The following is a 23,440-nucleotide window of genomic DNA, read 5'->3' as shown; positions in this document are numbered from 1 at the left end:
AGTATTCAAAATAAATTCCAGTTAGCACCTTAAATCTGCACCCTTGGGCCGGGCAGTGGTGGCGTAAGCCTTTAATCTCAGCACTCAGAAGGCAGAGCCAGGTGGATCTCTGTGAGTTCAAGGCCAGCCTGGGCTACCAAGTGAGTTCCAGGAAAGGCGCAAAGCTAAACAGAGAAACCCTGTCTCGAAAAACAAAAAACAAACAAAAAAAAAAAAAACAAAAAAACAAAAACAAACAAACAAAAAAAAATCTGCACCCTTAGGTAACTCAAAGCATTTATTTTACTAGTATACATCTAAGTCAATTTTGGAAAAATACAGTGTTTTCTATAGGATTGAAGTTAATTTGATATTAGATGTATTTGAAAAAGTACTGTATCTACATAGACATGATTGAACTTTTATTTTCATTATTTCAGATTGAAGTCGTTCAGGATAGTCAACAGAAGAGGAATTCTGATCAGTCTCCCAGATTGGACAATAGCTTGGATATTTTAAAGAAGTATTCTTTCTTTCTTTTTTTTAACCTGCATTCATACATATTCCTCTCCACAGGAGACACTGCTTCGGTGTCCAAGGCTCATGTGTTTAGAATTATCAGTTTGCAAAATAGGGTCCTAGTAAGGACATTAAAAGAGTACTAGCAAAGTGTCACACATTCTGGAGTTAGGTTTGAGCAGCTGTGATCTGTTTTAGGCATTGGGGACTTTTATTTAGTAGTACTGGGGATTGTAAGGCAAGTGTTCTGCCACCAAGCTGCATCTCAATCCCCTTTTAGAATTTTTGTAGCTTTCATTTCCAGATTGAAAAGGAAAATGAAAGAATGTGGTTTGTTTGTTTTTGTGCTTCCCAGTTCAGATCAATTATTTATTTTTCATCCATCTATCCATCCATCCATCCATCCATCCATCCATCCATCCATCCATCCATTCATTCATACATTTATTTATATTTTATAATGGGTATGAGTGTTTTGCCTGCATGTTTGTGTACCATGTGTGTGCTTGATGCCCAGGGAGGCAGAAGAGGGGTTCAGAGCTTCTAGACCTGCAGTTACAAATGGTTGTAAGCCTCTATATGGGTCCTGAAAACCATACCTGGGTCCTCTGCAAGAGCAGCATATACTCTTAACCACTGAGCCATCTTTCCAACTGCTGCATTTTCCAGTTTTATTGAAATATAATTGGGAAACAAAAATGGACACATTTAGGATATACAATGTGATATATATGTGTATATATATATAATATATAGATGTGTACACGATGTGTAAATTCTACTTTGTAAGTGTATTTTCTGTGTATAAGACACTTCATTAGTGATAGTAATGATAGTAACCATGCTGTATATTAGATTCCCAAAATGATTCAACTAATAAATGAAAGTTTGTACCCTTGGGGTGTACCATCTGTTCTAGTTTGTTTTCTGTTGCTGTGATAAAGACCAGAATCAAATTGGGAAGGAAATGGTTTATTTGGCTTATATTTCTAGATCCTTGTCTTTCATGAGAGGAAGCCAGGGCAGGCCCCTGGAGGTAGGAACTAAAGCAGAGGCAATGGAGGGATGCTGCTTACTGGCTTGCTCCCCATAGCTTGCTAAACTTGCTTTCTTATACATTCTAGGATGCCCTGCCCAGAGGTGACACCACCCAGAGTGGGCTGAACCCTCACACATCAATCAAAAGAATGCCCCACTGACTTATCTATACACCAATCAGAGTGGGCAATTATTCAGTTGATGTTTCCTTTTCCTAGGCTATTGTAGCTTTGTGTCAAGTTGACAGTTAAAGCTGTGGCACAGTTTCTTTCATTTTAGGAGAAATAAAAATCAATGAAGTGGTTTGTGAAAAGCTATACAGGATTATAGATACTACTTCATAGATATTAACAGTGACCCTTTATATGCTTCTATATTCTTATGTTAATATTCAAAACTTGAAAATAGTTCCCTGTAAGTTTTATATCATTAGCTGGGCCTGGAGGCACATTCCTTTAATCCAAGACCTTGGGGGCGGGGGCAGAGGCAGGTGAATCTCTGAATTTGAGGCTAGCTTGGTCTACATAGTTCCAGGCCAGCCAGACCTACTTAGTAGGACCTGCCTCAAAAAAACCAAAGGAAATAAAGTTTCATATCTTGGTGTCAGAAATAGCCAGTAGTTTGCATCAAATTGTGTGTGTGTGTGTGTGTGTGTGTGTGTGTGTGTGTGTGTGTGTATACCCCAAGATTATTAAAGATAATTTAAAGAGACTAAATTTGGAAAAAAAACAGGATCTAAATTCTTTCAAGTATGAAAAAGAAAAGAAGAAATGTACAAAAGCAGATGTTAAGGAGGTTTTTTTGTATTACAGAGGAGAGCAAAATTTAAATATGTTATTTGGAAATCAAATGGAAAGGACATGTATTTGATTTTATACAGATGGCAGACAATGTTGCTGTAGAATCTTGTCTTACAAGATGAGTGTAATGAGTTTACCACATGTCCGAGAACTGGGGATAGTGTTGAACATTCTCGTCTAGTGTTTATTTTTGAATAGGAGATAATGATTTTAGACCTTAGGAAATTAAGCTGTCCAGAAAGATCAAAACCTGGCTTTCATTTCCAAATAGGTTTTGTGAGATTTTAGTAAATTTATTCATAATCTAAGTGAATTAGAAATCATTTTTTATGTTAACACATGGCCTTTGAACATCTGTTTCTTTTCTCCCCGCCATGAGACAGAGTCTTGGTTTATAGCGCTGGCTGGCTATACAGGTTACCTTTGAACTCAGAGATCTGCCTGTCTCTGCCTCCTCAGTGCTGGGATTAAAGGTGTGAACCACCACAGCCAGCCTTTTTTTCTTTTAAAATATATTTAAGAGCCTTCTGAGTGGTACTTCTTCCAACAACCATAAAATAAGCTTCATATTTGATGCTGGAACAAAACCCTCAGGTAGTTCCACTAGATTAGGATTTACTTTAGATTATTTCTAATGATAGTAATAGAACCATTGTACTATGATATGTGACTAGGATATTAACTGGTAACTATGGTCTGTTCATTGTAGCCATGTCCTGAATGAGCTGATACAGACAGAAAGGGCATATGTTCGAGAGCTGTTTACTGTTTTGTTGGTAAGTGTAGCAAATTGAGTTTTTCCCTCCATTTTCTTGACTGATTCCTGGCTACTTGCATTTATAAGGTGTTTTAAGCAGTTTTGTGTTAACTGTCTCTGTCTTTGGTTGTCCCATGGTAGCAGTGTGGGTATTTGCTGTTATTTCAGACTACATGTTGTTTTAACACTGTGTTTACATTCCCTCTCAGTAGCAGGGATACGTGATTCAGAGTTTCTTATAGAAAAGGGAAGCTGTTCTCTTAGGCACATGGTACATTGCTGTAATTATTCCCAGGCTGCTACTTAGAGGTTGAGATGGAAAAAACTGAGGGTGGGATAAAAATACTCATTTGACATAAATGCCATGATACTAATTTTGTCTTACTTTCAATTTAAGGAGAACTTTATATTCTATACTATAATTTTTCATAGTTGGCTTGTTTGGTTTCCAACACTACAATAAAAGCCTGGAAGGCCAAAGTACTACCTTTTTATTCTAACCATGTAGTGAAGCTTTGACTTCTTTATCCTGCATTCTAAAAAAATCCACAAACAACTCTGAAAACTAAGGGATCGAAATGTTATAATTTCAACAGCTGTACCCACAAATCTTCTATTCATTCTGCTGTACTGATACCATCAGTGGCCCAACCAAATATTAATATAAATATTTAAAATGCAAAAATTATTTATTTTTAATAGGGCTACAGATCTGAGATGGACAATCCACAGATGTTTGATCTCATGCCACCTCTCCTGAGAAATAAAAAGGATGTTCTCTTTGGAAATATGGCAGAAATATATGAATTCCACAACAAGTACGTAATTACCAAACTGAAGTTTTTAGTGATTTTTTTTTCCAAAAAGTGTTATTGTTGAGTGTGATGGTGCACACCTTTAATTCCCAAATTTGTGAGGCAGAAAGTGGTAAATCTCTGTGAGTTTGAGGCCATCCTGATCTACAGCATGAGTTCCAGGACAACCTGCATAGGGAGACCCTATTTCAAAAAGTAGTAGAAAAGAGCTACTTACTGGTTTATTATATGTTATAAATAACTTTTTTTTTCTCTGCAAATTTCACAGCATTTTCATGAGCAGCCTAGAAGATTGCTTTAATGCTCCAGAAAAAGTTGGACCTTGCTTCTTAGAAAGGGTTAGTATGATTATTTGTTTTGAAATTATATAAATATTGGCAACCAAAAGTATTTCTTGTATAAAACAGGTTTAAAGACAAGATACCCCATTCCCTTTAATGTCTTTATATTTTTGGAGAAGCACATACTTAATGTAAAACCATTTTGTTTGAAAGAAAATGATATGAAGGTTAATCAGGGTATGCTTTTATTCTGTGTATTAAATATTTTAATTACTCAGGTAGTAGCAATGGCAATCTCAAGAATCCAGGGACCACTCCAGCTAAGAAGATGTAAGAGGTGGGAGCATATTAATAAAATCACCCTGAGCTTGGTTAAAGTTAGAATAAAAGATGCATTAAAAAAAAAACCCAAAATTTAAATGACAGAGAGTCTCACTATGTGGCTACAGAATTTTTAAAATCTTCATCTAGTTGTCCAGTTTCTCCTCTTCCTAAAAGATCAACCCTCTTCTGATTAAGAATCAATTGGATTAAAGAGATTGTTAAACATTTAGAATATAGCTGTCTCATCTCAGAAATTGTTGAACAGAATATGCTTGAGAAAAATGAGAAATGAGAAGAGATAGGACTAAGAAAGAATGTGTGTCACTACCCTTCTCAACATGTTCTAAACCAAAAAACTCTGGACTATGGACAAATTCATCCCCAACATTTTCAAATAGTGGTTGTTCCAACATCCCTTTGGAGTTTAGTTCTTAAACACTGTGCTACTTTGCAAGATGTGATAGTGTGTACACTCAGGAGGTGGAATCAGGAAGATTGTGAGTCTCAGGCCATCCTGGACTACTTAGTGAGATCCCATCCTTAAAAATACCCAACATGCTACTCAAAGGAGATTTTATATTTACTGTGTATTTTTACATTTATACATAAATTATTTCCCAATCTGATGAGGTCTCATATCCTATGTATCTTTGTACCTGTGAAAGTTGGCAGAGTTCTTGTCAACTAGTAGTGTTAGTACTGGTTTGATAAATGCTTCTTGATGATATGTCCATTCAGTACTCATCTATTTAATATTTGCTGTCTACCAAGTACCATGCTAGGCAATGTGGATACCAAGCTAAAGAGCATTTAGGCAGAGAAACAGAAACCCTAAATCATGTACAGGATGAATTATACTCTATTAGAGATATACAAAGGGTCTTACAGCATTCAAAAGAAGGGCATCATCCATAGCTTAAGGGTATAAACAGTGGCTATATAGAAGAAACTCATGAGATGAAAGTTAAAGTGTGAGTAGGAGACAGACCAATAGATGAAGATTGTGGAAGATGATTCAAGGGAGAACCAACTGTGCAGTCGTGTGCTTATGATGATGGAAGTTAGCTGCATGCTCCTTTATTTAGACAGCTAGCAAACTAGTAGCACAGGAAACTCATTTTTTGGCACTATTGGATCATGGAAATACATAGTTCAAAAAGATAAGCCTTTTCTTACTTTGTCAAATCGGGAAAGCAGGAGTTTAGAAAGTGCTTGTAGAATTGTGTATCCTGCTGTCCTTGGAACACAAAGCTGGCCCTTTTATGTCATGCTTGCTACCAGGGCGGGCCACTCTTTCACTTAGTTTTTTTATAAATTGTTAACATATTTGCATTTGTTCTTTATTACAGAAGGATGATTTTCAGATGTATGCCAAGTACTGTCAGAATAAACCCAGGTCAGAGTTAATTTGGAGGAAGTATTCGGAATGTGCCTTTTTCCAGGTATTAATCATTTAAGTATTGAACACATATTTTTTGGAAGATATTGGAATATTTCTCATTAACGAATTCATTTTCTCCTTTGACTAAATTATATATGTGTATATGTGAAACAGCAATTCTGCTTTCAAGCAAAGTACACACATAAGTACATTTATGCATATAAATACATATTTGCTGTTCCCCAGAGGCAACCCCTTTTAGCTACTTCTGGTATTTGCTTCCCTATCTCCAAATAACTTGTCTTTCTCCTTCCTGCTTTATAAAATGAAGATTTAGGTCTCCTTCACTGCTCCTTGTCCCATGACCATATCTGAATGAAATTCTTTTTCTCTAAAGCTTACAATATATTTTTGTTAGATCGGTTGGCTATATTTAACTCAATTATTAAGACTGGAATTTCTCTGGGCAGATGACTCATATAGTAAAATATGGTTGCTTTTCCTTCTCTAGTGTTTTTATTACCATTTTCTTTTTACTGATTTAATTTTCTACATGTTTTGCTTTCTTCCTACTCCAACCTCTTCCAATTTTAAGAATCATAAAAATGTGTTCTCCTTATATTCGCATACAGTGATTGTCTTTAAATTTCATCTTAAAGAAATATCTTCTAGAGTTTTCTGACATGCTTACAGCTTTCATCTCAGGATCTTGGTGCATATCATTTGGGGGTATGTGCCACTGATTTCTTGAGTAGCCTATCCTGCTGTATACGTGCTAAATTTTTTAAAAAAGATTTATTTTTATTTTATATGTATGCATGTTTTGCCTGTGTATATGCATATACACTGTGTGCATACCTGATGCCTATGGAAGTCAGAATAGGGTGATGGACCCCATGAAACTGGCATTTGGATGGCTGTGAGCCACTTTGTGGATGCTGAGAATTGAACCTATGTCCTGTACAAAAGCAACAATGGATGTAAACTGCTGAGCCATCTCTCTAGCCTTATGTCATTCTTATTGTTTTACTTTGTATTTGGTAGAATAAATCTAATAGTTTATTTAGAAAGTGTGCGTGTTAGGTGATATATTTGCATGTTTTGGGGAACTTGTATGAGCAAGTGTCTTTATTTTACCCTAATGCTTTGATTGTAAAGATGGCTAAGTGTAGAATTCTAAAAAATGATGGACTGCTTCACTCTTTTCTGACTTTTAAAAGAAATAAATTACTCCAGTTTGACTTTGTAACTTTTCCAGAGACCTAGTTTTCTTCCTCTGAAAGATATGGGAACTAATATTTAGAGTTTGTTTATTTGCCTTATTCTCTTAATTATCTCAGTATTTTTGGCTTAATTTCTTTTTATTTTTGTGGTAAAGATGTAGAACCTACGGCCTTGTATATACTAGGAAAGCATTCTAAAACTGAGCTGCATCCTGGCCCTTGCTGATAACTCTGAAGCTGGAATCTGCAGTCCTTATTTACTTGTTTTTTCCCCCTCCACTTTACTTTCCTTATTTTTCTTTTTCTGGAACTGTTGTACTGATATTGGAGTCTTGGACTAGTTGTATACTTAACGTTTTCTCTGCTTTTTATGCCTTTTATCTTTCTGCTCTGCTATTCTTCCTAACTGAAAGTTTTATTTCTGCTACCAAATTTTTAACTTAAAATTTTATTGGCATATACCCTTTGTACAAGGTGATGGATTTTATAACATTGATTTAAGTATATCATGTGTTTTGACCATAGTCATCTCCTATTACCTTTTCTCATTCCAGCACAAATAGCCCTAGTCCCACTTTCTCTTCTCAAATAGTCCCTCTTTATTTATATATAAATGATATCTCTATATATGTATATATTCTTTGTTCTATATTTCTTTTTGAGTCTGGCTTATCTTACTTAACATGATGGTTCCAGCTCCATTCTTTTTTCCTGCAAATTATGTAATTTCATTCTTCATTATGGCTCAACAAGATTGCACTGAACACCACCATTTTGTCTGTTTCTCTGTTAAAGACAATCTAGGCTGGTTGCATATCTTGCCTGCTATGAATAGTGCTGCAGATGTAGATGTGCAAGTATCTCTAGTACGTGGTCAGTCTTTTCTCTGTCCCACCTGCCAGCTACCAAATAACCACACAGAGACTTCTTATTAATCATGAAATCTTGGCTGATAGCTTGGACTGGTTTCTAGGTAGCTCTTATAACTTAAATTAACACATTTCTAATAATTTACTTTCTGCTTTGTGGCTTTATTACCTCATCTCCATAGTGCCCTGCTTGTTCTGCATCTGGCAGACAATTCCACCCTTCTTCTTCCCAGCATTCTCTTTGCCCTGAAAATCTTGCTTAGCTATTGGCCATTTAGCTTTTTATTAAACCAATTAGAGTGAGAATCTTCACAGTGTACAAAAAGATTATTCTAGAACATTTCACCCTTCTTATCTAAATAGACAGGAAAGGTTTTAACTCTAACACAGTAAAACTACATACAATAAGAACAATTATTAGGTATTGTCTAAATAGATTAAATTTAACAAATGAAACTATGTACAATAAAATCAATTATCAAGGAAGAATTTACATTCACAATGTCCAGTCCATTTGTATTTGGCATATTTGGAGAAAATACTCTATTATCTATCTTATTTTGATGTATTTAAAGTTTTATACATAAATAATTTTCTGTTATAATTTGTATTACCATCTTAAAACTATCTTTTTATACATCAAGACATTTTTTGAGATAAACAATTTAAGCTTTTATGTTTTTTTAACCTTATAAACATTACATCTCTTCTGTAAGTTTCTATTCTGAATTTGGTAACAAAGAAAACTATAAAACTATAACTATCTAGTCTTCAATCTCTATCAGAGACCCAAGAAGGATAAAATATTACTTGAGTAAATGGGAAGTTCAGAGCAAACAACTTCCAAAACTATAGAAAGTACAGAAGCTAGCTGCCTGGACAGTCATTCAAGGTTCCTCTGAAATGTTGGGACATCCATCTTTGGCCTACAGGCCTAGAATATCTGACAGTCTTTTCTGTGAAGCAAGAATTTTGAAGGACTGTCCAACTTATCTTGGGAAAGTTTAGTAGATGCTTTCCTTTGTATCCTGCTTGTCCAGTTTAGACAGCATACTGACAGCAAATGAGGCAAGGGCAGTTTCTTTGCCCACATGGCTAGATTTTGCCATATCAAAATCAAACTCCATATGGAGATTTTTTGATGCCCATCATCTTCTCTGAGGTAGATTGGTGCTGCCAGGAGCAGATGTGTCGCATTGTCATGAAAAAACCTTACGTTATTAAAACATAAAATGCCATGTTCTGTGGGTCTCCAAAGTGTTTGAAGATTATCTGTCTGCTTAAAATATGTCTCTGATTGACCATAGAAATATACCTAACATGACTATAAGTTTGTTATCAATGACTACTAACCTGTATTTTTTTATTGTCCTACATAGCTTTCAAGGACTAGAACCTTATTATTACATTTATAAATGAATTGCATAGGTACAATACATTAAACAAGAAATAAAAACATATTATACAGTCTAACAAAAAGAACCTTAAATTTGTATCTATATAGTTCAATATCTTACACAAGAGTAGAAACATATATACAACAAAAATAACTATAAATTTGAAACAATATACAAAAATCCATACCAATGTAAAATATTTGAGACTATTTTTTTAGTTTGTAAGTAGATACAATAATATACCTTCTTATCCTATCATTTCTATATTCCCCTTTCAGAATAAGATCCATCAATCTAATTTCCTCTGCTAAGTATCCTCCCTGACCATGACCAATAACAACTTGTGACCACCCTCCTAAGCAATGATAAACATCCATCAAATAACCAAAAACCACCCACCCACCTCTTGGGAATGTAGGCATTGTGTTCTCTAGATTGCTTCGTGTTGTCTGGGGGCTCTGGCACCTTTCAGGGACCCTGAGAAAATTAGGATAGTGGTCAAGTCCTAGCTAAAATAGTCTACAAGGCTGGACCATCTCAGCCAGCAACCATGAATTGGTTCTGGAGGAAAAACTCTGAGGACACTGCAACAAAGGCATTCTGAGAGGCTGGATCACCTGGGCCTCCCATTTTTATTGGTGTCTAGTCCCCTTGCTCTGAAAACACATAAACTTTCAAAGGTAATAGTCATATCTGCATTAACACAACTATGGACTTTGTGTTGTACATAATCCAGTCAAAGATTTTTTGTTTTATGTTAGAGCAGGTAAAATACATGTCTCCCTTGTGGTGCCCCTAGAGGTAGGATTAGGACCTGTTCCTGACACATGAGCTGGCCTTTTGGAACCTATTCCCCATGTTGGGATACCATGCCCAGTATTGTTGCAGGAGGAAGAGTTTGGTCTGGTCCTGCCTCAACTTGCAATGCCATGCTTTGTTGACTTCCATGGAAGCCTGATCCTTTCTCATAGGAGGAGGAATGGATGGGGTGGTAGGTGGGACGTGAGGGGAGGGAATGGGAAGAGAGGAGGGAGGGGAAACAGTGGTTGGTATGTAAAATAAATATAAAAATTTAACAAAAATTATATGTCTCCTGTCTTGTAGTTTTTCTAGGTATATTTCTTTATGTCTGTAGCCAGAATTTTCAGAATTCTCTCCCAATTAAATCTGATCTCTATCAACTTTGGATGAATCCATAGCTTTTAGTTTTCTGTGGAAACAAAAGGATAACCTCTTCCTGAACATAACCTATTTTTTTGCTTCCATTTTGAAGTTAGGACATTTTTGAAATATATAGATTGGTTTAATTTAGCAGTTTTTATAATCCAATGTCTCTCAGTGGCTATTGCTTGCTCATCAGCAATCAAAAAAATTTAAAGTCAATACAACACAATACAGGATCCAGCCTCCCTGTGTATTTCCCATCTCTACATGGCTTATCTTTTTTATATTATTTCATTTCCTCTCTAAAGACTTTATCTTATTATTTATAAACTGTTTTTTCTATGACTGTCTATATCTTTTTTCTTTTTTTCTTTTAAGCCTATATACTTTTTAAAAACACACTGTAACTTGTTTAGAAGTTTTCCCCACCTGGACCTGTTTTACTACATATCTGTAACCTTTTTTGTCTGTTTGAGCAAAAATTAAACTGCCATGCAGCTTAGCACATGTCATGCTGGCAGCTCAAGCCCACAGGCAGCATCTGGGAGATGGTCTCTGTGCTGTGGCCAGTATGAGAGACTAGGAAGCTGCATTTGGCTCTGTTTTTGTGTTTGGAACCTTTTAAAAAAATCTTTCTCCTGTCTTATATGGAAATATGTGCCCTCTTGTTGGATACCATTTGTAGTTTGACTTTTTTGTTGGGACCGTCAGCTCCCCAATAATGACAAAAAGACTTCTTATTAATTATGAAAGCTTAGCTGATAGCTTAGGCTTGTTTTTAACTAGCTCTTATAACTTAAATTAACCCATTTATATTAATTTACTTTCTGCCTTGTGGCTTTATTGCCTCATCTCCATAGTACCCACCCTGCTTGCTCTGCGTCTGGCTAATGATTGCTTTTCTTTTTCCCAGTGTCCTCTCTGCCTGGAAATCCTGCCTTGCTATTGGCCACTTAGCTTTTTATTGAACCAATTAGAACGACATATCTTCACAGTGTACAAAACATTATTCCACAACACTACTATGTTGATTTAGAGTCCTAGGAGTGGTATAACTGGGTCATATGGTGGTTTTACTTTTAATTTTTAAAAATATGTATATATGTGTATGTTCATATGTTTGCAGAGATGTTTATACACATATGCCTGGGGTGACTGTCATTATTTAGGTGCCATCCATCTTGGATTTTTTAAGACAGAGTTTCTTATTGGCTTGGAACAAGCTGAGTAGGATAGGCTAACTGGCCAACAAGCATCAGAGATCTGCCTATCTCCTCCTCAGTGTTGGGATTATAAGTACATAAATGCTGGAAGCCACCATGCACCTCTTTAAATTTAAATTTTTATGTATTTATTTTTCTTTTTTATCATTTATTTTTATTATTATCTTATTTATCATTAATAGATTTTCTATTCATTTTACATACCAACCACAGATTCCCCTCTCTTCCTTCTTCCTGTCCCCCACCCAGCCTTTTCTCCCAACCCATCCCCCATTCCTACCTCCTCCAAAGCAAGGTCTCCCATAGGGAGTCAGCAGAGCCTAGTACATTCAGTTGAGGCAGGTCCAAGCCCCTCTTCCCTGCACCAAGGCTGCACAAAGTGTCCCACCATAGGCAGTAGGCTCCAAAAAGCTGGTTCATGCACTAAGGATGGGTCCCAATTCCACTGCCTGGGGGCCCCCTAAACAGTTCAAGCTAAATAATGTCTTGCTTATACAGAGAGCCTAGTCCAGTACCATGGGGGCTCCTCAGCTATTGGTCCACAGATCAAGTGTTTCCACTAGTTTGGCTGGTTGTCTCTATACTTTTTCCCATCATGACCTCAATATCCCTTGCTCATAGAATCCCTCTTCTCATCAGTTGAACTCCTAGAGCTCATCCTTGTACTCAGCCATGTACCTCTGCATCTGCTTTATCAGTCACTGGATGAAGGCTCTATGATGGCAGTTAGGGTATTCAGCCATCTGATCACCAGAGTAGGCCACTTCAGGCACCCTCTCGACTATTGCCAGTAGTATATGGTGGGGATCATCTTTGTGGATTCCTGGGAACTTCTCTAGCATCCTGTTTCTCCCTATTCCCACAATGTCTTCATTTATAATGGTATCTCTTTCCTTGCTCTCCCGCTCTGTCCCTGGTCTAGCTCGAACCTCCCATTCCCCTATGTTCTCATCCCCCATCCCTTGCCCTTCATTAGCTGCTCCCCATCCCCAGTTTGCTCATGTAGATCTCATCTATTTCTCCTTTGCTCGGTGATCCATGCATCCTTCCTAGGGTTCTCCTTACTAGCTAGCCTCCTTGGAGCTATGGGTTGCATTCCGTTTATCCTTTGCTTTACATCTAGTATCCACTTATGAATGAGTACATACCATGTCTGTCCTTCTGAGTCTGGGTTACCTCACTCAGTACATTTTCTAGTTCCATCCATTTGCCTGCAAATTTCATGGGCACATACCCAAGGAATGCTCAATTGTACCACAAGAACACATGCTCCATTATGTTCATAGCAGCATTTTTCTTAATAGCCAGAACCTGGAAACAACCTAGATGCCCCTCAACTGAAGAATGGCTTAAGAAAATGTGGTACATATACACAATGGAGTACTACTCAGCAGAGAAAAACAATGATTTTAATTTTTTTTTTTGAGACAGGGTTTCTCTGTGTAGCTTTGTGCCTTTCCTGAACTCACTCTGTAGAGCAGGCTGGCCTTCCTTGAACTCAGAGAACTGCCTGCCTTTGCCTCCAGAGTGCTGGGATTAAAGGCATGCACCACCACCGCCTGGCTGATTTTCAATTTTTTAAATGCAGGTGCTGGGGTGTCTAACTCAGGTCTTCATGCTTACAAAAATATGTTATCAACTGGGCTATCATTCTAGCCCTAGTTTTAGTTATTTGAAGAACTTCCATACTGGTTTTTACAGTGGCCATGTCTGCCAGTTCACACTTTTCTGTACTCTCTGAGTTACTTTTAATGGAGTCCTGATTTTTATTTCAGAAATTCTTTTCATTTATCTATATGAAGATAATAGATTTTCCTTTTAAAGTAGTTTTCTTTGCTCTGCATAGTTCTGACTGCATTCAGTTTTTTTTCTAATCTTTTTTTTTTTTTCATTAGCACCTACCAATCATCTTGGATGCTGTCTTGAAATGTCTGTTAATTGTTTGGTTACATTAGGGACAAGCACATGAAGTGTGATTCCAAGTTTCTTGTGCATGTCTGGGTTTATTGAGAATGGTCCTGTCATGCATTGTTTGTCCCTGGTTGTTTCCTTTGTTGTGCTAGTGAGAGCTGGGGGCCTTTCTTAATACATCTATCTTTAGGTACTTTCTCTTCAGCTGTGTAGATCTTGTAGACTACTGTTCAATACAAACATAATTGGCTGCCATTATGCTTGAGGAAAAGGATGGGAGTTTCGAAGTTGTTAGGGATAGCTATCCAGCTCTTCTCCTCACCTTCAGTATGATGATCTGAAATCAGTTGAAATCTTGTATCCCTTAGTCCAGAGGCCTTCTGTTTGACTTTTTATAGAGAATCATTCTTCTGCTGTGTGTGTGTGTGTGTGACTTCAGTTGTGCTTATTGCAGCTTTTAAAATTTTTATTTCAGATTTTAATTTCCATTCAGTGTTGGTTTTGGTAATGGATTTGTTAAGATGCAAATAAGATACTACAAAATGTATCCTTTTAAAGCAGTGGTTTGCATATGGTTCCTCATGTTGTGGTGACTCCCAACATATTTCACTGCTACTTCATAACTGTAATGTTGCTACCGTTATGGATCATAATGTAAATATCTGGGTTTTCCAAAGGTTTTAGTTGACCCTTGAGTAAAGCTCATTCAGATGCCAAGGGGGTCATGACCCACAGATTGAGAGCCACTGCTTTAAAATATGGAATTCAGTAGTTTAACTGTATTCATCAGGATCAGGTTGTATGGTTATCAACCCAATCAATTTAAGAACATTTTTACTATTAAAAATTCCCACTCTAAAGTCAGTCATGGTGACACACACTTGTTATTCTAGCATTGACAGGTCTGAGAAAGAAGGATCTTGAGTTTGAGTCATGCCTGGGCTACATAATGAAATCCTCCCTTTGAAAACAAATAAATAATAGCAACCAACTAATGGGCCAAGCCAAAAAAAGAAAAAGGAAAAGGAAAAAGGAAAAAGAAATGAAAAAGAAAAAAGGGATTCACACTACTTTATACCTTTTAATAGTTACCTCTTATTCACTGACTTACTGATTTCCCCCAATCCATTCAATTAACACTTAGCTGTTAATCTGATTTCTGTTTTGTACATTTACCTATTCTGAGCTTTCATATAAGCAAAAGCATACACTTTATGGTATTTTTTTTTTCTTTTTGGTTTTTCAAGTTAGAGTTTCTCTGTAGCTTTGGAGCCTGTTCTGGAACTCATTCTGTAGACTAGGCTGGCCTTGAACTCACAGAGATCCACCTATCTCTGCCACCCAAGTGCTGGGATTAAAGGCGTGGGTCACCACCACCTGGCTCACTTTATGGCATTTTAATGTGGCTTCTTAATAGCATGGTTCTCAGCTTTCCTAATGCTGTGACTCTTAGTCACAGTTCCTCATGTGTGGTGACCACCAACCAGAAAATTATTTTTGTTGTTACTTCATAACTGTAATTTTGCTACTGTTATGAATTGTAATATAAATATCTGATATGCAGGACCCAAAGGGGTCACGATCCATAGGTTGAAAACCACTTATTTCACATATTTTTGAGCTTCATGCCATTGTATATAGTAATACTTTTCTTTTTCTGTTTGAATATTTCCTGAGTAGATAGATCATTTTGACTCATATGATCATTAATTGATGGACATTTGGCTTGTTTCTATCTTTTGTTTAACATAGCTATTATACAATCTTTTAGAAATTTTATTATTTTATAGTGTATGTGTGTTTTTCCTGTATCAATGTTTGTGTACCATATGCCTGTAGTTCCCCCAAAGTCCAGAAGAGGGTTTCATATTTTTTGGAATTGGAATTACAAGTGGTTGTAAACCACCAGGGGCTGGGAATCTTATCTAGGTCTTCTGGAAGAACAGCCAGTTCTCTTAACCACTGAGCCACCTCCAACCCTGTTACAGAAAATATAGGTAAATTTTTCTTTTTCTTTTGGCTATACACCTAGGAATAAAGTGTCTCATAAGGCAACTCTATATTTAATGTTGAACAGGATCTTACTGTGTAGCCCTGACTAGCTTGGAATGCATTATATAGACCAGCTCAGCTTTGACCTCACAGAGATACAACTGCTCCTGTTTCCTGAGTGTTGGGATTAAATGTGTGAGCCTCCATTCTTGGTTATGTTTAATGGATAGCTGTTGGACTGTTTTCCATAGTGACTGTGGTTTTCCATTACTACTAGAGTATATGAGTTCTGAGTGTTCTACATCCTCACCAGCATTTGTTAGCATCTATTTCATAAACACTTTGAACTTTTCTCTTTCAGAGGTATTTCTTGAGAAGGGGAAGGGGCATTCTCAACATAAAAACTGAGCTGTTTTTTACTTCCTTCCCTCTCAACTTGTAATTACATACCATGTGTGAATTGACTTTTAGTTTTTAAGTTTTGCAAATACTTTCTCCCTTCTCAATTATATTTTTTTGTCTTGAGAAAAATATATTTCATCATTCAAGTTGGATTTCATAAAGGAGATCAAAATGCATATATCAGTCTATCATATTTAAGTGTTGATTGTTTATTCTTATTTGAATTAGATTATATGCAGAATTTTATTCACATTTAGTGGAAGGCCCTCTATCTTATTCAGGTATATCCACTTCTCAGTCCTTTTGTGTTGTGTACATTCATCTTAACCACTCCCATCTTTTCTTAACTATGGTCCCTACACTGTTCCCAGGACCTAATGTCATGACCCCTATGTTTATAGTGGCAGCAAGCCAATTACTGAATGAAATACAGCACCAGTTGATGAAGTCTGTATTTTTCTTGCAATCTTAAAAAATATTCTGTTCTCATACCCAGTCAGATTTATATTTAGCACAACCTATTTCTTTTCTTGGCCTTCGCCTGTAGAGCTGGTCTTTTGTTAATTTTCTTGGACAGATTGAAGAACATTTTAATCATTCTAACCTATTGTCATTTCCTGCTTTCTCAAATTTTATGCAGTTTATACCAATGTGAATTTATACATAAAAACCTTTTAAGCTTTGAAATGGTGTAATTTTCTACCTTCCAAATCTATCCTTCCTTCCTCCCTCCCTCCCTTCCTTCCTTCCTTCCTTCCTTCCTTCCTTCCTTCTTCCTTCCTTCCTTTCCTTCTTTCCCTCCCTCCCTCCCACTCTCCTTCCTTCCTCACCTCCTTCCCTCCTTTTCCTCCCCTCTTTCCCTCCTTTTCCTCCACTCCTTCCCTCCTTTGTTTCTTCCTCTTCCCTCCATTTATTTTTGAGATGGTCTCTGACTGGTCTGAAACTCATTATGTAGACCAAGTTGGCCTTAAAATCATAGCGATCCATCTTCCTCTTGAGTGCTGGGATTGCAGGCATGTGCTCTCAAAATTTTAAAATGATATTCATAGCAGTTTTTAGGTGTATTATTTCTCATAAATTTTGTACTGTATGCAGCAGTACTTTTTCTGATACATGTTCCTTAAGATGTAAGAAAGATTCATGTCTGGGGTCTAATCAATGAACACTTGGTACTTGACATTTTACAGGTACATGTATTTTTATTTATTAAGATTGTTTAAAGGTTTATTTTTGTATATGAGTATTTTGCCAGTACACACACACACACACACACACACACACACACACACACACACACACCCATGTATGAGTTTGTTGCCCATGGAAATCAAAAGAGGGTATTGGATTCCTTGGAACTAGAGTTATGGGTGACTGTGAGTCACTATGTGGGTGTAGGGAACTGAACCTTAGTCATCTGAAAGAGCAGCAAGTACCCTTACTTCTGACCCATATAGCCTTACTATGTGTCTTTTAAAAATAAATTACCTTTAATTAAACTTACAAAGTAAGCATTCCATATGGAATTTTCATACATATTTTGTTTGTTCCCTGTACCTCTTAATTTAACATTTATTGATTATTATCTTTTTTGGAGATAGTGTCTCTATTATGTAGCTTTGGCTGTCCTGGAACTTGCAATGTAGACCAGGCTGGCCTCACACTCACAGAGATCTGCCTGCCTTTGCCTCCAGAGTATTGGGATTAAAGGCATGTGCCACTGTATACAGCTGATCAACTGATCATTATCTTTTAATGACAGGAATGTCAAAAAAAATTAAAACATCGGCTTGGTCTGGATTCCTATTTGCTCAAACCAGTGCAACGAATCACTAAGTATCAGTTGCTTTTAAAGGTAATTACATGAAGCATTTGCTTATTGTTTTACTTTAAAAATTATTTTATATGCATGAATGTGTACAATATGTAGTATATATCTACCTGCTATACATGGAGGTCAGAAGAGGACATCAAATTTATAGAATCCAGGTCCTCTGCAAGAGTAGCCAGTGCTCTGAATCAATTAGCAATCTGTTCAGCCCCTATTTAACTCTTTTTTGGAATCAGATCTAGTAGTCATTTCAAAGGAAGCGGATGACTAGGAAGCACTAGCAATAGGTTGAAGGAGAGGAATGGCCAGATTTATGTGTAAGATTTTTACAGTTGGTGTATAAATGACATACTCAAGGTTATTAAGCTGTGTGTATATGAAGTGTTAGCTCTTGATCCTCCATATAAGCTCTATCTATATTTAAGCATAATATTTTATAAAATAAATTTTCATATTGTTAAGATCTAAATATATACTTATGAATTTTAAGATTATGTTTCCTATTAGCTTTTAAATGAAAATGTGAATGACACTCTCCTAGTTTAATGGGAAAGGATTAGTAGAATTGATGTTATGTACAAATTCACAGTTTCTTTTAAAATGTGTTTCATGATGCTATATGCATAATGAGTGACAAATTTTTGTATGTAGAGGAGGAAAACTCGTGTAATTGCTTTGAAAACTAATCTCTGATGTCTTTTTGTAGCTCTTGGTTTTTTGCTGTAAAAGCATTGAATACCCTTTGTTTTATACTCTTTAGTATTATTCTACTTCTTCCCCAATATTGACATTGTTATTAAATATAATGTTAATGTGACAGACAATATGAAAGAAATTAGTAAAAAAAGTGACAGTATCTTTGGGTTACTGCTCAAAAGCATATTAGTTCCAATTTATTCATTTTTCCAGCAGTTTTAATATGTGACTAATATTGTTTAATTCTTGACTTCCAATTATAGGAGCTCTTAAAGTGCAGCAAAGAAGGTGAAGGAACCACTCAGTTAAAGGAGGCACTTGACACAATGCTGGACTTACTAAAGTCACTGAATGACTCCATGCATCAGATTGCAATCAATGGCTATCTTGTAAGTAAGGTTTAGTGATTGTTAGAATTTTAGGGGGTAAACTTGTCAGAATCCCTTTTTTATCACTTGGATTCAATTGGGAAATAACATACAAGAGGCAGACAAATTGAAACAAAAATACGAGCATTATTATTGATAATGCTAAGTGGAGAGTTGGCTGCAGATCAGCAGCCAAATGGAATTTGATGACATTTTCCTGGTCTGTAGCAGCCTGCTTTCAAGTCTTGAGCTTGGGTCAGCTAAGCAGACACACTGTCCCAGAATTGCTACTTTCTCTAGTCTAGAGTAGATATGAATATAAAGAGTCAAGTCTTTAGGGCTTGCCACCTTTTCCCAGAACAGCTCTGTCCAGAGGGTGGTAATATACCATACCAATCAGGAATGAGGAAGAGATACGAGCATTGCTCCAGCTGAAATAACTCCACATGAGAAATGCCAAGAGGCCAAGGGAAAGGAAGGTTCTTTTATGTGGCAACCTCACAGAAATTTTAAATGTATGTGAGACATGGTGAATTTCAAAGTAAAAAAAATTATGCTACAATGAACTGTTTAAAAACAACTTAAAAATTTCACTTTTATTGACTCTTTGTGGATTTCACATCATGCATTCTGATCCTCACTTATCTCCTGTCCCCTTGAGTCCCTACTCTGCCCTTGCAACCTCTGCCCAAAAACAAAACCAAATTTAAAAAGAAAAACCAAAAACCAAACAAATCAAAGAAACAAAACAAAAATAAAAATAACAACAACAACAAAAAAGAAGAATAGTATTGTGGAAACTGTAGTGTGGCCTGTTGAGATACACAGTTTACTCTTTAGTTCGTTCATCTTTACTTGCAAGTGTTTATTGCCGTGAGTTATTGGTCTGGCTCAAGGCCTCTGGTTTCTGCTACATCACTGGTAATGAGCTTTTACTGGGGCTCCTCTTGGATATCCTGTTGTTGTCCTGTGTCATGGAGATCCATAGGATCTGTTGGTTTGTCCCTTTCACATGCTCCAAAAGTTCATAGATTCAGTGGATGTTGGGGTGGACCAACTCATAGCCCTGGTTCTGGGCCTGGGTGATAGCTGGATTGGTCAGCCTGCTAGCTTTCCCTCATTGTCACTATCAGAGAAAGCTCTCCAGCACTGCCTTGGCTAGCTCACCCAATGCAGCCTACAGCAAGAAGCGGGACCAGTTCTCTTGCTATTGGACCATCAATCCAGGCCCCCCATACTCACACCACCAGGCCAGCTCTACTTTGCCCAGGGGTGGTGCAGAGCCCTCTCTCCCAGTTGCTGTAGGAGGGGGCATATAAGGGAGGGTTGGGGTTAGTGCTCCTGCTCTCACACCCTTAGGGCCAGCTCACCTGGACCTCCCAACAATAGGGACAGCTCTAGTGTGCTCCCCAGGTGGGGTGCAGGACCTGCTCTCCTGTGTGCTCTAGCTGGTATAGGACAGGGCTGATTCTCTCATGCTTGTGACCCCCAGGGTCAGCTCTCTTGCCTGCCACAGGTAGCAAGGAGCAGAGAGAGGAGGGTATTTTTTCCTCACCCATGCCATTACATGGCAAACTTTTAAGTGTAGTCCCATGCCTAGTGGTAGATGGCCAACACAAAAAGAACTCAAGTAGCACTTTTGGAGGTTCTTTGTCTCATAATGTTTTGTTAGGGCATTTAAAAATTTTTTTTTAACCTCATGGATTCTTTGTTATGGCTCCTGGTTTTGTGTTTTTATGGGATTTCTGTGTGTACAAACATGTGTATCTATATGTGTTTCTTTGGCTTTTCCTTTGGTTATTTTTCTTGTGTTTGTTTCATTCTATTCCAGCCTGTTTGTTTTTGTTTATTCTATTTTAGTTCATTTTACTTTATTATTATTCCTCAGATGCCTGTTTGTCTTCTAAGGGGCAACAGAAAGGGTGTGAATCTGGATGAGAGGGAAGGTAGGGAGGATCTAAGAGGAGTTTGGGGAGTAGTAACTGTAATCAGAATATATTGTATGAAAAAACCTATTTGCAATAAAAGAAAAGAAAGGGGAAAAAAGGAAATTGTTTATGCCCTTAATATTCATGCCTTTATTGCATCAATTGGCCTATTCTGTCATCCTGATCATTATTGTAACTCACATGGTTCACAGATGGTTAATGACAATTGACTACCCACCTAGCAGCCTGAATAGCACCTTTTAGTACTATGAAAGCCTGTAAGGGATAAATCATCCAGGGCAGTATGAGATTGATTAATCCATTTCCTGTGGCCAAAGTGGGTCCTCAGCAATAAAGTCTTATGTGATTATTTGAAACAATATAAAGAAGGTAAAATGTACTTCAGAGCATTAGTAGGTCAAGCTAAATACCAAGCTGTCAATGTCTGACACCTGAATATAGCTCTGCCTTCTATGAATTGGTTTCGATTTTTCATTCTAGGGAAATCTGAACGAGCTGGGCAAGATGATTCTGCAAGGTGCCTTCAGTGTTTGGCTAGGACACCGGAAAGGTGCTACAAAAATGAAGGATTTTGCAAGATTCAAACCCATGCAGAGACACATTTTCTTGTATGAAAAAGCTGTTATGTTTTGTAAGACGCGCATTGAATCTGGAGAAGGTGCTGGTAGATACCCATCGTACAGTTTTAAGCACTGCCTAAAAGTAAGAAATCTCACATTGTGTGATACATATTACCTTCTATGTATTCCATCTTGAATACTTTTTTTCCTTAAATAGGTTTTATACTTTAACTGCACATCCCTCTGTTTAAAAGAATCAAAAATCAAAACAAAATAATGCGTGTGTGTTCATGTGTGAGTACAGGCACATATATGCTACAGCACAACTTTGGAGGTTATAGGACAGCTCAGGTCTTTGTCCTTCCATTCCACCTTGTTTGAAGCAAGGTGTCCTGTTGTTTGCTGCTATGCACGCCAGTATTGCCGCCCCCCCCCCCCCAAGAGCTTCCAGGGATTCTCCTGTCTTCACCTCCTATCTTGCGATGGGAACACTAGAATTATAAGCATGTACTAACACATCTAGATTTACATGGGTTTTGGGAGTCTGAAATTAGGACTGGGGTGTGGCTCAGGTGCAGAGCTTTGATTCAACTTCCCCATCACTGTAGTCTCAGACGTTCTCCAAGGTGCCCTTTGTGTCCTGGCTCACCTATGGATGAGCATTCTTCCAATGTTACTGGATAAAATTCTTGGTCTTGTTATCAAGAAGTTTTTGTTATAAAAGAAACAAGGAAGAAAGGGTTTTCCCCTCCTCACTGCAGTTTGCAAATGGAGAACTCTTGTGCTTAGCATATCCCTATCCTCCTTTCTGTGTCCCTCCTCTATTCTTTAGCCCCATGCTTTCTGGGACTCCAAAGCTACCTACAGCTGGATCTTTCTCATATACATCCTGTGCTAGTCTTTGAAATTACTTTATTTTCTCTAGAACCCAAACTACCATTGTGTCCTGACATTAGCCTTGTGTTAAAATTAGGACACAGTTGTTTGTGAAAGTCATTAGCAGCCCAATAGTACTTCCAATTCACATGAGGCTGTAATTGGTAGATTTGGTTATTTTAAACCTAATGAATTTTATCTTTCGAATTTAAATTATAAATGCACCATATTTGTTTATAGACTAATTGGAAGATAGAAAATTCTTATCTTTACTTCTCTAGTCACTACCCTTTTGGTAATTTTTCGTGAGTGTTTTCTTTCATAGTTGGCTGCCCCAGTATAGTTGAGAGCTGATGAAAATGTAGCAGTGCTTGTATTGATGGACCTGTCATAGGCTTGGGGACTTAGTCTAAAGAGGGAGGCCACCTGATAAGCAGGCTCTGCTTTTGATTTTCCTCATACTGGTAGCTGCCTCTAGCACAATTCCTACCCAGGCTCACATCCCTGAGCACTTCCCATTGTCCATTTTGTATTCAATTGTCAATGCACGGTAGCTCCAAAGAGTCTTTAAAAACCCCGCCATCTTTATCACAAGTACTCAGTTACTCTTTTAATATAGTCTACATATCTGAGTTATGACTTTAATAAACATCAACTGAGAACCAAGACATTATAATTCCTTTCTGAGAGGTTTTAGATCTTGCCATCTACATATGTACTCCTTGAAATGTACTTCACCTTTGTAGGCATGTTTGACATAAACCAATTTGATGCACATTGTTTGTGGGGTGATCTAGTAACTACTTAATGCAGAATTTCTTATTTGCATTGACTTTCTATTTTATTTTAAATTTGATACAGTGATAGGCATATCAACAGAGTGTTTCTGAAGTTCATTAAAGAAGGACTAATGAGGTAATGAAGCCAGAAGGAGTACAATAGTTACCATGGAAACAGAAGGAGGAACTGATGCAAGAAACATTTCAATGGAAGGCAGACATAAGGGCTTAGTGACTTACCAGATACAGAAAATAAATACTACTTGACATTTAAAAGAGGAAAATCTGTCTGGTTTTTCTTTGGTTTCC

The 23,440-nt window shown here is 37.2% G+C and overlaps 1 protein-coding gene across 7 annotated transcripts in view; it reads left to right on the top strand.

Annotated features, from left to right (window-relative positions):
* The window catches only part of Mcf2 (MCF.2 cell line derived transforming sequence), a 101,797-nt gene that overhangs the window by 65,748 nt on the left and 12,609 nt on the right, over positions 1 to 23,440 (top strand). For all 7 annotated transcript variants that reach the window (XM_036175181.1, XM_036175180.1, XM_036175177.1 and 4 more), the window contains 8 exons: positions 420 to 502; positions 3,046 to 3,112; positions 3,796 to 3,911; positions 4,177 to 4,246; positions 5,863 to 5,955; positions 17,835 to 17,927; positions 18,863 to 18,988; positions 21,397 to 21,618. In XM_036175181.1, coding sequence (XP_036031074.1) covers positions 420 to 502; positions 3,046 to 3,112; positions 3,796 to 3,911; positions 4,177 to 4,246; positions 5,863 to 5,955; positions 17,835 to 17,927; positions 18,863 to 18,988; positions 21,397 to 21,618 — 870 coding nt within the window. The remainder of the gene's footprint in view (positions 1 to 419; positions 503 to 3,045; positions 3,113 to 3,795; positions 3,912 to 4,176; positions 4,247 to 5,862; positions 5,956 to 17,834; positions 17,928 to 18,862; positions 18,989 to 21,396; positions 21,619 to 23,440) is intronic.

This window comes from Onychomys torridus, chromosome X (assembly GCF_903995425.1).
Source record: "Onychomys torridus chromosome X, mOncTor1.1, whole genome shotgun sequence".
Lineage (NCBI taxonomy): Eukaryota > Metazoa > Chordata > Mammalia > Rodentia > Cricetidae > Onychomys > Onychomys torridus.
Note: the sequence above shows the minus strand (reverse complement) of the source record. Positions and strands in the feature narration are given on the sequence as shown.